We start from the raw sequence: 15,692 nt of genomic DNA, 5'->3' as shown, positions 1-15,692 counted from the left end.
AAACAAAACTATAGTTGTTTTAGATGTATGTACTGATGCATTTCAGGGTTCCTTCAGTTTTTTTTATACATACAATAAATAAAAGGAGCGGAACATTGCCTTCAAAAGCACCCACTTTCTAGGTAGTGCTTTCACAATAAACATTATTATTCAAAGTTTTTAGACGCGGTTCCGTTTAGGTTAAAATTTGTTTGCAAATTATTGTTGGCTTCATTAAATATTAAACATTGGAAAATATTCAATATATGTAAATTAGTAGCAGTAAATATAGGTATTCGATCTGAATTTTCAGATCAAATACCTAAGGAAGAAGCAAAGAAATAATGAAGAATCAACAACAGCACCAGCTGGATTATTACATATAAATTAATATTTTTATATGTACTATTATCGGTAATTTGATGTTATTTCTAAAAGAAAATCTAAAAAAACAGTCTCGAATCTATCTCAAAAATATTTTTTAAACTATGTCATTTCAGTAAAATCATATCGATATATATTTTCACCAGTAGATACATATTTTTACGAGTGAAAATATAAATTATCTGGCAGGTGATATTATATTATAAATTATTTGGCAGGTTTTTATATGTAGTAATATATATAGTTACATACTTATCATTATTAATTTAAATTCTATCTATAAATGAATATGTATTTTTTGGTAAAGTTATATTTTCACTAGTAAAGTCCAAATTGAGTTTCACCAGCAGATATATATTTCTACTAGCGTAAATATAATTTAACTGATAGGCGCTAATATGTTGCTCTAAGCTGTCTATGAAACTCAATTTGGCAGTTGCGAAACGTCCATTCGCTGTTCAAACCCAAACCTAAGCTAATGAAAGTTCTAAAACTATTATATTTTTATTATAGTTTTATATCATTCATTAGCTTCCCAGGCTCCGGGTTCAGTAAATTTTGGACAAGTTGCGATGCAAGATTCAAATCTCGATGTCCTTTGTTATTAAATATACTATAACTCCTGCAGAAAGCTCCAAGCAGCCGATCTGATCCCTCCAGATTTATGATTGACACAAAGTCACTTGTCAGACAATTGCCTAGCAACTTACATACCCTGCAGTAAAGACTGATGGGTTCGTTTATGACGCTTTTAGCGCGTGAGTAGTTTTGTTCTCACAGTCTATTCAAATATAGTATTTTGATCTGATGCTTGCTTACGATACTATGATGCGATATAATTGAAATGCACCCTCTTTTTTGCTGCACATTTAATTTATGAGGCTGAAGGGTGTGAGTTTTCAGACAAAATAGACGCCAGAAAAGATAGTTAGTTTATTTTGTAGAATATATTAATAAATACATAAATATATAAATGTAGTTGCTAAATCTACGCTAGAGTGTCGAGATAAATTATTGTCGGCTGTAATCTGTTTTAAGGTGATCTTCAAATGATGCTGGACTATCCGCTGATGTGCCTCATACTGACTCCTTGTGTTCGAGACTCTGAAGCGTCTTTCTCCATCTGCTCCTCTATGTGCAAGTGTCACTTAATTTATATTGCTGGTTTAAGACAGCTCTGGCGAATCACACATGTGAATTTTGGCTGGAATTTGCATCGCTTCTTGGACACATATACAAATATGTTTACAGATTAAAAGTAAAACTTCTAGATGGTTGCTTCGGCGGGCGTTAGAACATCCTTTTCACACAAAGGTTAGTTTTTTGTACTTATGAATGATTTTGAGTGATAATCGTCTCGGGACGGATATTCTAATAGGCAGTCCGTCAAATATTACCAATTGTTTAGTCCCGAGCATTATTTCTATTTAGGCCTTTCAAAACGAGTTGATATTTATATTCATTTGTTCGAAATAGAGAATAATAAAGTGACATTTTAATTAATTGTGCGTGTGATTAAAACTCAAATAATACCATTCTGATACTCGATAACAGCGGTAGATAGTAATATCTTCAAATATGGTAAGTTAATAATTATAAATAGTCTAAGAATAGTGTAAAAACTATCAGATACTTCTTAACAAACCAAAAAACTCCAATTTTGGTTGTTAAATCATCATAGCAATGATAGGAAAACTAACCTATATTTAATTACAATACTTACTCTATTTATTGTCCAATACTGCATATTATATTTCTCTGTAAATCTAACTACTGACCGTTTAGTTAAATTGTCTACTCACTCAATATAGTACATATATCGAAATGTAATGAATTCAATATCATCGAAAACAACTTTAAAAAATAAATACAAAAAAAGTGTCAGTGAAAATTAGAGATACTTGAAAAATACTTTACTTAATTTAACTACTTAGCTAAAGTAAAAATTCACACAATCTCAAAGTTTTTTCTTTCTTTATATAAACGAAAATTAATATGTAAAATAAGAAATAACAAATATGTAAAATTTATCGTAAATTCATAAAAAAAATATTTGTAAATTGTATTCATTTCAATCAAAAGTGCTTAAAATTAAATATAATATATATTTTTTTATTATATTAGAAAATAAATAAAAATTAATGCTTTTCTGATAGTCCCGTAGGATTTTTATTGTAACGTCTATGTAATGAAGTTTTATGTAAGACCATAATGGGTTTAATAAAATAAAAATCTCCCATGAGATAAATGCCGAAACTAATTATTATAGAATTTCAGTGCGCATGTAATGGAGAGCAGAGTATCAGTGTACAATGAGCTTTCGCCGGAAAAGGAAGCTTTCGCGGAGCTTACTTACCCGTCGTGCGTTGGAAATGTAATAAAAGTTTACCTACACAAGATGCATCTCCGTGTGAGAATATCTTTAATCAATGTGCTTTGCTGGCACTACTTCGTCGACGGATACACTAAATCCGATTTGAAAGTTGCAAAGTTGAGTGAACACCTAGTAAATAAGAGAGAGGAACTCCAAGATAATTTGGTGATGGATACCGAAGTTAACTTGAGGAAACTGCAACCGCCAGACATATTGGATCATCTCATACACAACAGATTTTTTCCGACACATATTACTAATCAGCTAGAGGTCATATTGAGGAATTTAACCGAAGTTAATGAGTTTCCGGAAGACGTAGAGCAGCACGTATTTATGAATAATTCAATTACCTCCAATGAAGAACGTATTGAAAAAATTAAAAAACGTTTTATTGAAAAATATCCTGTTAAAATGTGGAAGGAGCACGGATGGTTCAACGATGAGTTTCTGCACCTGATAAATATTCATTGGTTACAGTTTCCTCCTCAAACAAAACTAGCGCATTTTACGTTGGGGGCTATATATTCAACTATAGCGTTATGTGGCTTCTTTGGGAATATAATGGTTATATTTATGTTCTTCAGGTAATAAAAAAAATATTTTACTATTTTTATTGTTTTTAAAATAATTTGACCAAATTTTTATATATAATATTTTACTAGTTCAGAGACATTAAACTCCAAATATAGGCGATGATTAAAACATTGAATAATTGACATTTAATATTATTGATTATTTGGTTTTTATGTTTATGAACAAATGAAGTCTCTTATGCATTTACTAAATATATAAATTGCACTTACAGTAAAACACAATTACAATAATATGTATACATAACAAATAAATAATGCATAAGAGATATAGAATCAACATAAAAAATGTTATTTTACAATTACTTATGCTTAAGAGTATTAAATCAAAAATATTAGTTTATCTTAGAATTTTGCAAATATAATATCTTAGGACCGCAAAGTATTAAACATCAACATTTATCAATTGCATTTGGTTCTATAATATTTCGACATGCGGCATACATAAATATTCTTTTAATAATCATTAAAAATATTCTCGCATATGTTGTAGATGCAGAAACATGCCTAATAATACGGTTTAATTTATGTGCATAACAATGAATTCATTTTTAAAAACTTGCTGCATCTTATTTGGCAGTGGCGTAGCTATGGTGGGGCGGAGGGGGCGGGCCGCCCCGGGCGGCACTTGCTTGGGGGCGGCATATTCTCGATGGAATCGTCCAGTGTGGTTCTTAAGCCTGAATGCACTAAAACATCAAGCTTAATAATAACCAATTTATTATTTTAAGAAATGCTGATTTTATGATCATGCAAAATTTGGGGGGGGGGCGGTAATTTTAAGGATCGCCCTGGGCGGCACATAACCTAGCTACGCCACTGTTATTTGGATACCTCTATTAAGTATATTTATACAGTGATATATAAAATATTTAATCATATTTATTTTAAATATATTTACAAGTTTTAAATTCCAAATTTCCAAGCATAAATTTTAACATATATTTTTTCCCAAATTTTCTGGGGGTGCTGCAGTGTCACAGCTTCTATGTACGAACCGCCACTGGTTGCCCCAACCAATGTCATGTAAACAACTTCGATAAAGTAATAGCTGATCACTCGACCAAGCACAGGTCTTTACTCGATTAATATATATTTTATTAGATACTAATTTTAAATTATTTTTTGTATCAATAAAGAAATAATTTATTTATTATCAACATTACCTAAATCATACATGAACAATAAAAAATTATCCATGTACAGACGGCCCTCGACTTTCTCACATAATTGGTTCCTGAAAATGTGTGCGAATGTTGAATGTACGAAAGTCGAGGGAAGTAAAAAAAATTGAAATTTTGTGTATTTTAAAATATTTATTTATCAAGTAAATATAAGATGTTTAAGAGGCGTTTAAGAGACACGTTTAAGTAGGGTTTGCGGGTGTTTCCTTTGAAAAGTTATCAGGAGTTTTCCACTGTTTTCCACTATTCTTCATATAGTATTTTATAACATGCTATGTTTTTATTGATCGCCCCACGCACTTTAGATATGCGTTCTCCATTGGGATCACAATCTTCCATAATATTTAAAAAAAATTCAAGATGCGTGAAGGCTTCATTCATATTTTTCATTGTTAAAGAGTTTTCCAAAATAAACCTGTCTCATCTACATTAAATATTTGGCTAGAGAAATATTCTCCATCTTCAATAATTTTGGTTAATTAGGAAATAAATTCTATTGCAGCATCTTTATCCGCATCAGCCGATTCTCCAGTAAATTTAATATTTTGAAAAGAATACCTCATTTTAAAATTGTAAAACCATCCGTTACTTGCTTGAAAAACCGTGTTAAAATATTTTTTTAATCTATCCTTCCAATCTTTGTGCAAACTAAGAGCTTCTGCTTGAATAATTGAAATACTCAGAGGAACATATTTTTGATGTTGGTCATCGATCTACGATGACAAAGATTTTCCATTTCATTCATGTTTTTTTTTGCTGTGTTTTTTTGGAAACATATCATTAAAGATTGTGGAAATATATCTTTATTTTCCAAAATTTAGAACGTATTCTTTAATTATATTTTTATTTTGCAAAATTGAACATATCGTAGACCTGTTTGTATCATACGAACGTCCGATTGAAGCAAAATATTCACCGCTATCAGAACGTTTTTTAAAAAAAAATTTTTTGTTTTTTTTAAATGTGCGAATTAGCGAATTGTGCGAAAGTCGAGGGCCGCCTGTAATTAATAAACCAAAATACACAACGAAACATATATATCAAAATTACAATATTAAAAACAGTAATTGTGTTAAGCACTTTTGGTAACTTAACATATAAATTTGATTTTCATCGACAGTGAAAATTAAGCTTGTAAATATTTTCACACAGAGTCACGGAAATTACATTATGTTATAAATTGTTTCCAAGTTGTAAAGCAAACAACTATAATCATACATATTATATTATAAGCTTGCTACTAAAAATAACCCACTAGCATATTATTAATGTTTGAATAAAAACATATTGCATATTTACATATTATATTTCGACCACTCATGTGTTTTATTGTATAAGAAAAAACCTAAATAAATATTATATCTAAAAAGTACCGTAAATATAATATATATGAAGGTATATTACGTATCGACTTATTGTATCTCAAATTTAAACTTTTTACATTAGGGATACTTCATCATCTAAGAAATAATAAAACCAGTAGATTTGTAAATAAATAAATAATATTACCAATGAAAATGAAAAGCCTACATATTTTATTATACATGTACAGTAAAATGAATATTTTAACAACTTTTTGGGGAAAAGTTACTATTAAGGTTATATAAAATAACTTGTCTCTCTGAGCTGTATTTTAATACATTCGTTATTTTTTATCGAGCTCTGTGCTTTTTTATGTTATCTAAGCTGTGCTTAATTTTTCATCATTTAATATAGAGCTTTTTTGAAATATTGTAAATTTTTATATATTTATTTATAATCCTGCTTTTTAATATAATGTACGTATAATTTATATCGATATACATAAATTATTATATTATTTAAAATTACTTTGGCACGAGCTTTTACAATAAAAATATTATATAATGTTTTTATAAGCTAATTATTTTAATAAATAAGTATCTCTTATGATAATATTTTGATTATTTTTATGGTCTCAATTTAACAGTGACACTATTGTTGAATATTTTTATTGTACATTATTAACGTTAAAATCACATATTAAATTGAAAAGCTTAAGTTTTATTGAACTGAGAAACTTGCAATTACAAATTGTATTTAACTTGAAGAAAATGTTTTCGAACTTCAAACTGAACTATTCATTTCACATCTGGGATGAAAATAACAGCTACTTAAATTTGTGTTCAAACTATATTACATGTTCATAATTAAATACTTGCAAAGTAAAATTTCTATACAACCTAATTTTAACATTGCTGATATATAAAATAAATTCTTAAATAAGTATATTTTGAGTAATAAAATACTCTAATTTAGCATTACTAATCATAATACAGTTTATGAAAGATATAAGTAACTAGTTCATTAACACAGCAAACTTGTATGTAAATTTGTTAACTTCACTTTTAGGAATTACTAATTCCACTTTGCTTCCATTGTATAGAAATCCCTGCGAAATAGTAATTAAAATTTTGTTTATCAAAAGGGAAAGTGTGAGTTGATTGAAAATTTTGTTTGTAAAAGTCTCAAGGAAAATGAACCATATACATTTACAATATCTTATTAAAAAAAATTAAAACACCGATTTATCGACCTTCCTGTACAGTTAGATAACTTACATTTAAAGCCATTTAGAAATTAATACATTGATTTCTTAAATAATACACTTAAGCATATTAATTTGAGATCAAATGTCACATAATTGTTTAACAATATAATTTTAGTCTATTTTTCTAATTTTGTTACGAAAAATCGCAAAATAAGTAATCTGGTTTATGTTATGAAAAACATATTTTGAATAGGCTTTTGACATTGTATACTATGACCAAAAGTATAAATTGATTATTTTTAATTATTACCTTTACAGTAATGGCATAAATTGTGTAGTTTAAGTAGTAATATAATATTATATATGTAGGTGTATGTAATGTTTTTCATTATCTCATTTTTTTTACAGAAAATATTTTTTTTTTTGATTTGTGAAATATACTTTGTTTCTAATGACCACAGTAGAGTTCCTTTTTGGATAAATGGCATTAATAATTATTTTTTACCTAAGAGTGGAGTTAAGCAATTTACTCCTAAGGCCATATATTGCTTATATAAATATACGTTTATACCAAATATGCATATCACCAAAACGGTGACAACTTCTCTCGATGCCGGAATTCAAGTAGACGTCGTGTATACAGATTTTGAGAAAGCCTTTGACAAAGTTTGTCATACGTTATTATTAAAAAAATTGTCAAACCTCAGTTGCTCAGATAATTTAACTCGGTTATTTTCGAGTTATTTAAGCAATCGTAGACAGTTTGTAACCTATGGTGGCCGATTGTCAAAGGAATATTTTACCCCTTCCTCAAGGATCCAATCTGGGACCTCTGCTTTTTGTGTTATTTATTAATGACATAAATACAGCAATTAAAAATTCAAGTTTTCTTCTGTACGCAGATGATTTAAAATTATATAAATGCATTCGATCTGTTGCGGACTCCTTCTCTCTACAAAGTGATTTAGACTCTCTGTGGAGATGGGCTTCCGTTAACCGTCTGCCCTTTAGTGTCGGAAAGTGCCATACTGTGTCATTTTCTCGATCCCGTTCGCCATCAGCTTATTTCTACCATCTCGGTGGTAACATTTTGACTAGAGAAACTTCCATTAAAGATCTCGGAATCACTTTCGAGAGCAAATGGAGGTTCTCTCTACACATACACGACGTCTGTGATAAATCTTCCAAGATGCTCGGCTTTGTTATGAGGAATGCCTTTCACTTTGACGATCCGTCAGTTATTCGCATTCTCTATGACACCTTAGTTCGTAGCATTCTTGAATCGGGATCTATAATTTGGAATCCCCGAATAGCCAAATATTCCCTTTTAGTGGAAAAAATTCAAAAAAGGTATTTAAGATACCTTTACAAAAGGACATTTGGTTATTATCCGTACTTATATCCCAGCGCCTTTCTTTTAGGGGCGTTGGGATATGATTCGCTGAATTCTCGCAGAAAGCTGTATGTCGCTAAGCATTTTTTCAAACTACTAAAAGGTGCTGTCGACAATCCAGCTATTCTCGAGGAATTCCAGTTTTGGGTTCCGGAACATTTTCGAGAATCACGATCGAGACCTCTTTTGATGGCAGTTAGGGCTAGGACATCCGCACTTGCCGACTCGCCTATAGCTGTGGCCATACGGCTCCTTAATACGCTTGCATTACATATTGACCTGTTTAATGTTAGCTACAAGGAGCTGATCCAGTTTGTCTCATTTAATTTTGATATTTTATAATTTTTTGTTATGTTTATTATTTTTAAGTATTGTTCTATTTATGTATATATACGTTGTTTTTTTTTGTTTTATAAATTTAAAATTTGTTTTCGACCATCGTGGCGCATTGGGGTAGCCTGTTAGGCCACGATGGTCTTAATTTAATCTAAAAAAAATAAAAATAAAATATCAAATATTGATTATAATAATATAATTATTTATAGAACTATACAAATTAGACTACTCATGTCATTAACAGAACAAACTTGTATCAAAACATTTTCAAATAAAACATGTTGCATTTATAAACACATAATGGTTAAATAACCCTTTATTCGAATACGTGAGCTAAGCGCTCTAAACAACTTTAGTAAAAAAATAAAAACAATTCGACACGTAGCTTCGTTTAAGACGAGTACGTGGTTTCCAAGACCATCCATAAACTTTATATCAAAGTAAACCTACATATAATATGTTGTATTCTAAAAGGGGAAAATTGTTAAGTGGAATTATTTCCAGCTCTTGAAAATTAAGCAGTATTTGTTCACTAGATTTTGGTTCGAAAAGGATGTATCATCTAAGTATACGTTATACAAACATGTGTAAATCACAAATTGAATTTTAGCAATCAGCTATAGAAAATAATTTTTCATTCAAAGTGCAACGAAACCTCGTTAGCCGTATGTAGAAAATTAGTGATAATATTTTCGCTGGACTGTTTTAGAGTTACTATTTTCACTCGTAAGCGAATTTTTCATCATACAAGCAAGGTTGGTTAAATCCAACTTTCAATTGAAGGATTTTCTGTTTTATTTGAAGTGACGCTTCAATCCCGCTATCTAGAAAATGCAAATTATTCTCTTTCAGCCGAGCATTGTCGACATTTTTCCATAATAATGTAATACTACAATAGCCTTTTAACAATTAAGATTATAAGAATACATGCATATTTACATTTGAGATTGGCATACGGTAAAATAAACTAGACATTTTTCCTCTTCAATTATATTTTTATATAAAATACGGGTAAGATACCAATTATAAATATACAGTTCATATTTTATTTCAGGTGTCCTTCATTAAGAACTCCTGCCAATATATTGGTTATAAACTTGGCAATCAGCGATTTTTTCATGATCTGCAAAACGCCGCTTTTCATATATAATTCTGCGTATTTGGGACCCGCTACTGGAGAAATAGGTATATTAATATTTGTAGTCAATACTATATGTTTCGTTCGTAGTACTTTATCGAGACTAATATATAAGTCTCGATAAAGTTGTTTTTTACTTGAAGAGATCTTTATCGCAAATATTTTATATTGACACTTGAATTTAATCACTTAAATTATAACTGTAGTAATAATATGTATAAAATGATAAATTAGTAATAGGAATTTTATCGAATAATATATCATATCAATTACTGTCTTAATATTAATTATTATTATAAATTAGAGACATACTTTAATTCATTAATTATAATTCAATGCTATATTAATTAATTAAAATTTATACTTTTAATTTAATACTTAAAAATAATTTTCATGGAAATATTACATCATAAACCAGTCTTATTAAAAAATATATAAAATTTTTAATTCATTAAATGAATAAATACAACTCATAATAAATTCAACAGTTAATTGTTCCTTTATCATCTAAAGTTACTCTTTTATCCTGCTAATGTAAAAGCTCTCGTCAAGTGATACTAGTTAACGTACTTTGAAAAAGTTATTAAAAAACTGTACCTTACGTTCACCCACGTTTTTCACAATTTCACGCTCCATTTCTTTTTCGAATTAATTGAAAACTTAACCTCTAGATACTAAATATGCTACTTTATAGCAGCGTTTTTATAATATGATTTCAGCTCATCGTATATTTTAATTAATTAGTTCACATGTGTAATAAATAATAATATAAAATTTCAACATCTTTAAGCGTGACACTGTCCACAATCCAGCTACGAGTTATGCAAAAAGAAGCTCAACTTACACTTTAGTTAGGGTAATTTTGAAAATATTACAATATGCATATTTTATATATATATAACATTTCATTATATCTAAATGGTATTTTTTATTTTTATTTTAATTAATATATGTACATAGTGAAGGAATATTCGTCATTTTTTATAATTACATTTTATATCATTTTGCACTGTAAATATTAACACCTTCTACACGTCAATAAAATAGCAAAAAAGTCGTAGCTAAATTAGGCTTGAACAGTTCTTTCACTAATCAGAATTAATAGTAACCATTTATACATATAAAAACAGTAACCATCCTAAATATAATATTTTGTAATTAATTAGTATATTGGTTACATTCAAATATAAATCAATTGTGTAATAATTTAAACTAATTGTAACATGTTTATAAATTTTCATAATTTTTTTTACTAAAAATATTGGTTAAAAGTACACAGTAAAATTTATTATACATATGTATTACATACCAGTATAATAACGTATGTATTACATCTTTTTTGGTTGATGGTTTTGTATGTATATCAGTACAATATCCTATGGACTACATCTTCGCTAATTAACGAGTATTTATATGCATGGTTTTTAGTTGTTAAGTCTAGATTTTTGAACGTCTTTCGAAAGTTGTTCCTAAGGGAGTAAGCATGGTATTTTATAATATTTTTCCATGTATTCCCCTTGTAAAAGAAAATAGCATAAATTATAGCTATACTTCTAAATATAATATTCAAATGTAGTTTAGGAACGAAATGCATTTTTTAACATTTAATTTTTCCACTAAGCATTGTATAAAAAAATACGTAAAATATTTATATTATATTAATTCCTTATCTACATTAATTATATGTTATTAAAAAATCTTTCCTCAGTACATTCATAAATATAAAAATAAGAATCAAAATAAGATAAAGTTTATCTTGGAAATATGTTTTTACAAAACTTTATTTTTATTTTTTTTTCATTTAAATTATTTTTCTTGTGTGACCATACAATCATTCGTCTAATGCACTATTTGCTAATGTTTTGAGCTCATTCAGCGATTTTACTTTGCACTCAACTTTATCTGCGGGATTAAAAAGAAGTCATGGAGGATATAGCTGATGAATAATCTGCGGCATCACGACGTTGTCGTTTTTGCCCACAAAAATCTCATATAACTCTTTTTCTTCGGATTGTCTTGCGCAAATCGCATAAAAATAGGAGAAAGATATTCATTAATTCGTAGTTGAATTTTTCAATAATATTTGCTTCTGTAGATAACATATAAATCTAATTGCTTGCAAGTAAGAGTAATATAGTTGCTATATACCAAAATCGCTTTCTCTTTGTTTTCTATTTCATTCATTGGGATTCTTCTTAATTTCTGCAAAGCCTCCATTTTTAATTTAAATTAATTAATTATCAACATTAAAAAAAAAACACTAAACGTTTTATTTTTTATTTCTAATTCTCGAATTTTAATTTCAACACCGGTATACTTTTATTATGAATTTTCAGCTAAATTGAGCTTGAAATATCATTCAGCTCTGCAGTTGAAATATGATTTCCATGCTAAATTAATGTAATACACAATCCAGAGTGATTGAATCTTATAACATATATTTAAGCTTATTACTATTACATTTTTAGTACTAAAATAAAATAAAATAAAAATATGTTTTCACTCTAAGTCATCTCAAAGATCAGGTTGAACTATTAAAATTCGGACAAAAAGAGCAACGGTTGTTTTTCAGACTTCTAATGTTCGTCCCGGTCATTCGGAGTTCGGCTAACATCTCATTTATTCCAAATCTTAAATAAAATAGTTGTTCTTGTTGTATTTGATTTAGTGCTCATAGTGTTATATATTAAATAATAAAAATTTAATTTTTTTTTTTTAATTTACTAATCTTAAGTTTAACGTCCCTTCCAGTTTTTGATAATTTAGCCAATTCCAATAATTCGGGGCGGAAACAGACTCTTTAATAATCCTTTTGGATTGTATATGGATATTATGATTCCAAAATCAGTAAAATCAGCAACGTTGTAATTTTAATGAATTTATACTCCGGAACTTGGTATCTGTTTCGCGGATATATTTGAGCACCGACCTTTTTTGCGGTTTATTAGCAAGCGCTTTGAATCTGTTATTAGATAATGTTTGATGAATGCCATTAACGGCGACGAAAACAAATGTATTTCCACAAATACCAGAGAACTCAAATAAATTAATTAGTAGCTTTTTAGCTACTAATAAAGTCCTTTAAATGACCAATCTATAGCAAGCCTCATAAAATAGACCATGAAATCAGCAAAAACATTACGAATTTACACTAAAAATTTAAATAAATTGCCTCCGAGATTTTTTATAGTCATTGAAAAAGCAAATCATATCAAAAATTAAAATAATATAAAGTTAAAAGGTATACCTGTCAATATTAATTACTATGAAATACTACTTTGCATAGGTTATTATGTTAACTAAACACACAGTAATGGTCAACAAACACCGTACAATTACCTATTGTCTATTTAAATTGTTTGGAAGAATTTGAAATGCCACCACGTAATTTAGTTTTAAAATGTTGCGCTCCGATTGTACTACTTCGCATCAAGAATACATTCATAAAAACTAACTAATTGTAATTGAAGCAAATGATCTTCCTAATATTCACCAACATGCCTTTTAACTTTAAAAGATTTTTTTTTAGACATATAGTATTATTATTTTTATATATTGTTGCAAATTTGTATATAAATTTTAAAAATGCATACATTTCAAAATAATTTACAAAAATTCTTAAAAATTAGGAAGGCATGAAATAGACGAACGTCATGTAATTAAAATAAGATAATTTGTTGTTTACCTTGCGGTCATATGATTATTTTTATAGAATTTATAGTTATTTATTTAAACATAATTATTTTTGCAAATTATGATTCGTATAATTAATACAAATAGATATGGTGGTATTGTAGCTTTGTCTGCGTCACGTAGTCTTCAAGTGGTCTCTGATGATCGGTTTGAACCCTTGGATTCTGGGTTTGACATTAAATAGAAACAGCTATAAAATATTGCGCCACCTAATCAAAAATACATCAATGTTTTATGTTATTACAGTTTAAAACTAATAATCCAAAAAGTATAGTATGCCATTAACGTTTAATAATATTGGTGATGAAAAAAATACTGGTCGACCACACGAGCATTTCAGAATGATATTGCTTTGAAATGTTCAGTTGCCTCGGGGAATTATATGATTGAAAACGTGCTACATAATTTTATTTTGTGAAATGAAACGAGCATGAAATAAATGTGAACATATACAATAATATACAAAGCCTACTATTAGTCCTGCTTAATATTATATATATATTCTTTATTAAATAATATTTATGTTACACTTTTTATATTACAGGGTGCAAGATATACGGTTTCGTCGGAGGAATTACTGGCACTGTATCCATAGGAACTTTAGCGGCAATAGCTTTCGACAGGTACAGCGTAGTAGTTTATCCGCTCGAGCCACTCCGCAGCATTACTAGACTAAGGGCTAAACTTTCAGTTTTGATCGTTTGGATTTACGGCACGTTTTTCGCTATAATCCCAGCGCTGGACATAGGCTTGGGTCGTTACGTTCCAGAGGGTTTTCTCACTAGCTGTAGCTTCGACTACCTCACCGACGACATAGATCATAAAATATTCATATTCGCTTTCTTCTGCGCAGCTTGGTTGCTACCTCTGATGATCATATTATTTTGCTACATAAACATATTTATGGTGGTCGTGAAAACTAGATCGACACTTTCGAGGAAACAAGGCAGTGTGTCTTCGAGGCATTGCAAAGAGCAAGAGAAGAGAAAGAGCGAATTGAAACTAGCCGGTGTTGTGATTGCAGTGATAGCATTGTTCTTCATAGCTTGGACTCCTTACGCTGTTGTCGCTCTCTTGGGAATCTTCGGATATAAACATCTTATTTTTCCTCTAGTGTCCATGATTCCGGCTATATGCTGCAAAGTAGCTAGCTGTATAGATCCATTCATTTACATTTTTACTCATCCAAAATTCAGACAAGAATTTCAAAATTTAATTAAATGTAAAAAACCAATGCGGAAAAGGAGCACCATAAGATGGTCTGCAACTCACGTTCGCCCTATACAACACGGTCCTGAAATCACAAGCGAAGATGATGTTGAAGTAATAGAAATGGATAAAATACCTTATTCCAATATAATCAATTTAAAAGAAGAACTAGATAAGAACTCACCGAAGAAGCATTTGAGACAAATAAACACCATTTCACACTCCCATATAAGAGGAATCTCCATGAATCCTTTGCCAAAAACCGAAGAAGAAAACAAACAACTTCAGCCGCCGTCGTGGTTCGTTAAGCCAAAGTTTAATAGGGAAAACAGCATTAAGAAAGTTGTTAAGCAAATACAGCGCATGACATCAGATGATTCATTCAATAGTTGAACTGGAAAACACTCATCAATTGGTCTCTCATCTCTTAAACGTCCTATAATAAAACCACGAGCTTAATGTGAAAACAATTAGACGTGTTTGTAAATAAAATCATTTAATTGATTAACTTTAGTGAGCAGAAATAAAAATTTATGGAAATAATCATAAAGTTTCTCACTCTATGGTAAGTCCTTATTATAATATACATATCGTAATCACAAGAAAATTTATTTCACTACTAATTTTCTTCCCTATAACGTTTAATAACCATATATTTTAATAAAAAAACGTATTTTTGTATAAGATTATTTTTCATTAAAATTTCATGAGCAAATTATAACTTTTTGGTCGAAGCAAAATATATATTTAAAGTCTTAAAAACTAAATTTCAGTCCTTTCTATCTATGACAATTTTAATGTCATATTGACATTGTAATTTGCACAGCACCAGTTTTTCTAAATCTTAAAATAATATAAATATACATACATAGTACATATTGAATTGATTTAAAATCAAGTTTT

The 15,692-nt window shown here is 29.1% G+C and overlaps 1 protein-coding gene across 1 annotated transcript; it reads left to right on the top strand.

Annotated features, from left to right (window-relative positions):
• Window positions 1-2,761: 2,761 nt before the first annotated feature.
• Window positions 2,762-15,412, top strand: LOC148226408 (opsin, ultraviolet-sensitive-like). Its single transcript, XM_088204604.1, has 3 exons — window positions 2,762-3,321; window positions 9,804-9,934; window positions 14,125-15,412. The coding sequence occupies exons 1-3, from the start codon at window positions 2,762-2,764 to the stop codon at window positions 15,180-15,182; spliced, it is 1,749 nt and encodes a 582-aa protein (XP_088060730.1). The 3' UTR covers window positions 15,183-15,412.
• The last annotated feature ends 280 nt before the right edge of the window (window positions 15,413-15,692 follow it).

This window comes from Plectrocnemia conspersa, unplaced genomic scaffold (assembly GCF_051122295.1).
Source record: "Plectrocnemia conspersa isolate PC_06_02 unplaced genomic scaffold, ASM5112229v1 ptg000014l, whole genome shotgun sequence".
Lineage (NCBI taxonomy): Eukaryota > Metazoa > Arthropoda > Insecta > Trichoptera > Polycentropodidae > Plectrocnemia > Plectrocnemia conspersa.
The sequence above is the reverse complement of the archived record's forward strand: the minus strand, read 5'-3'. Positions and strand labels throughout refer to the sequence as shown.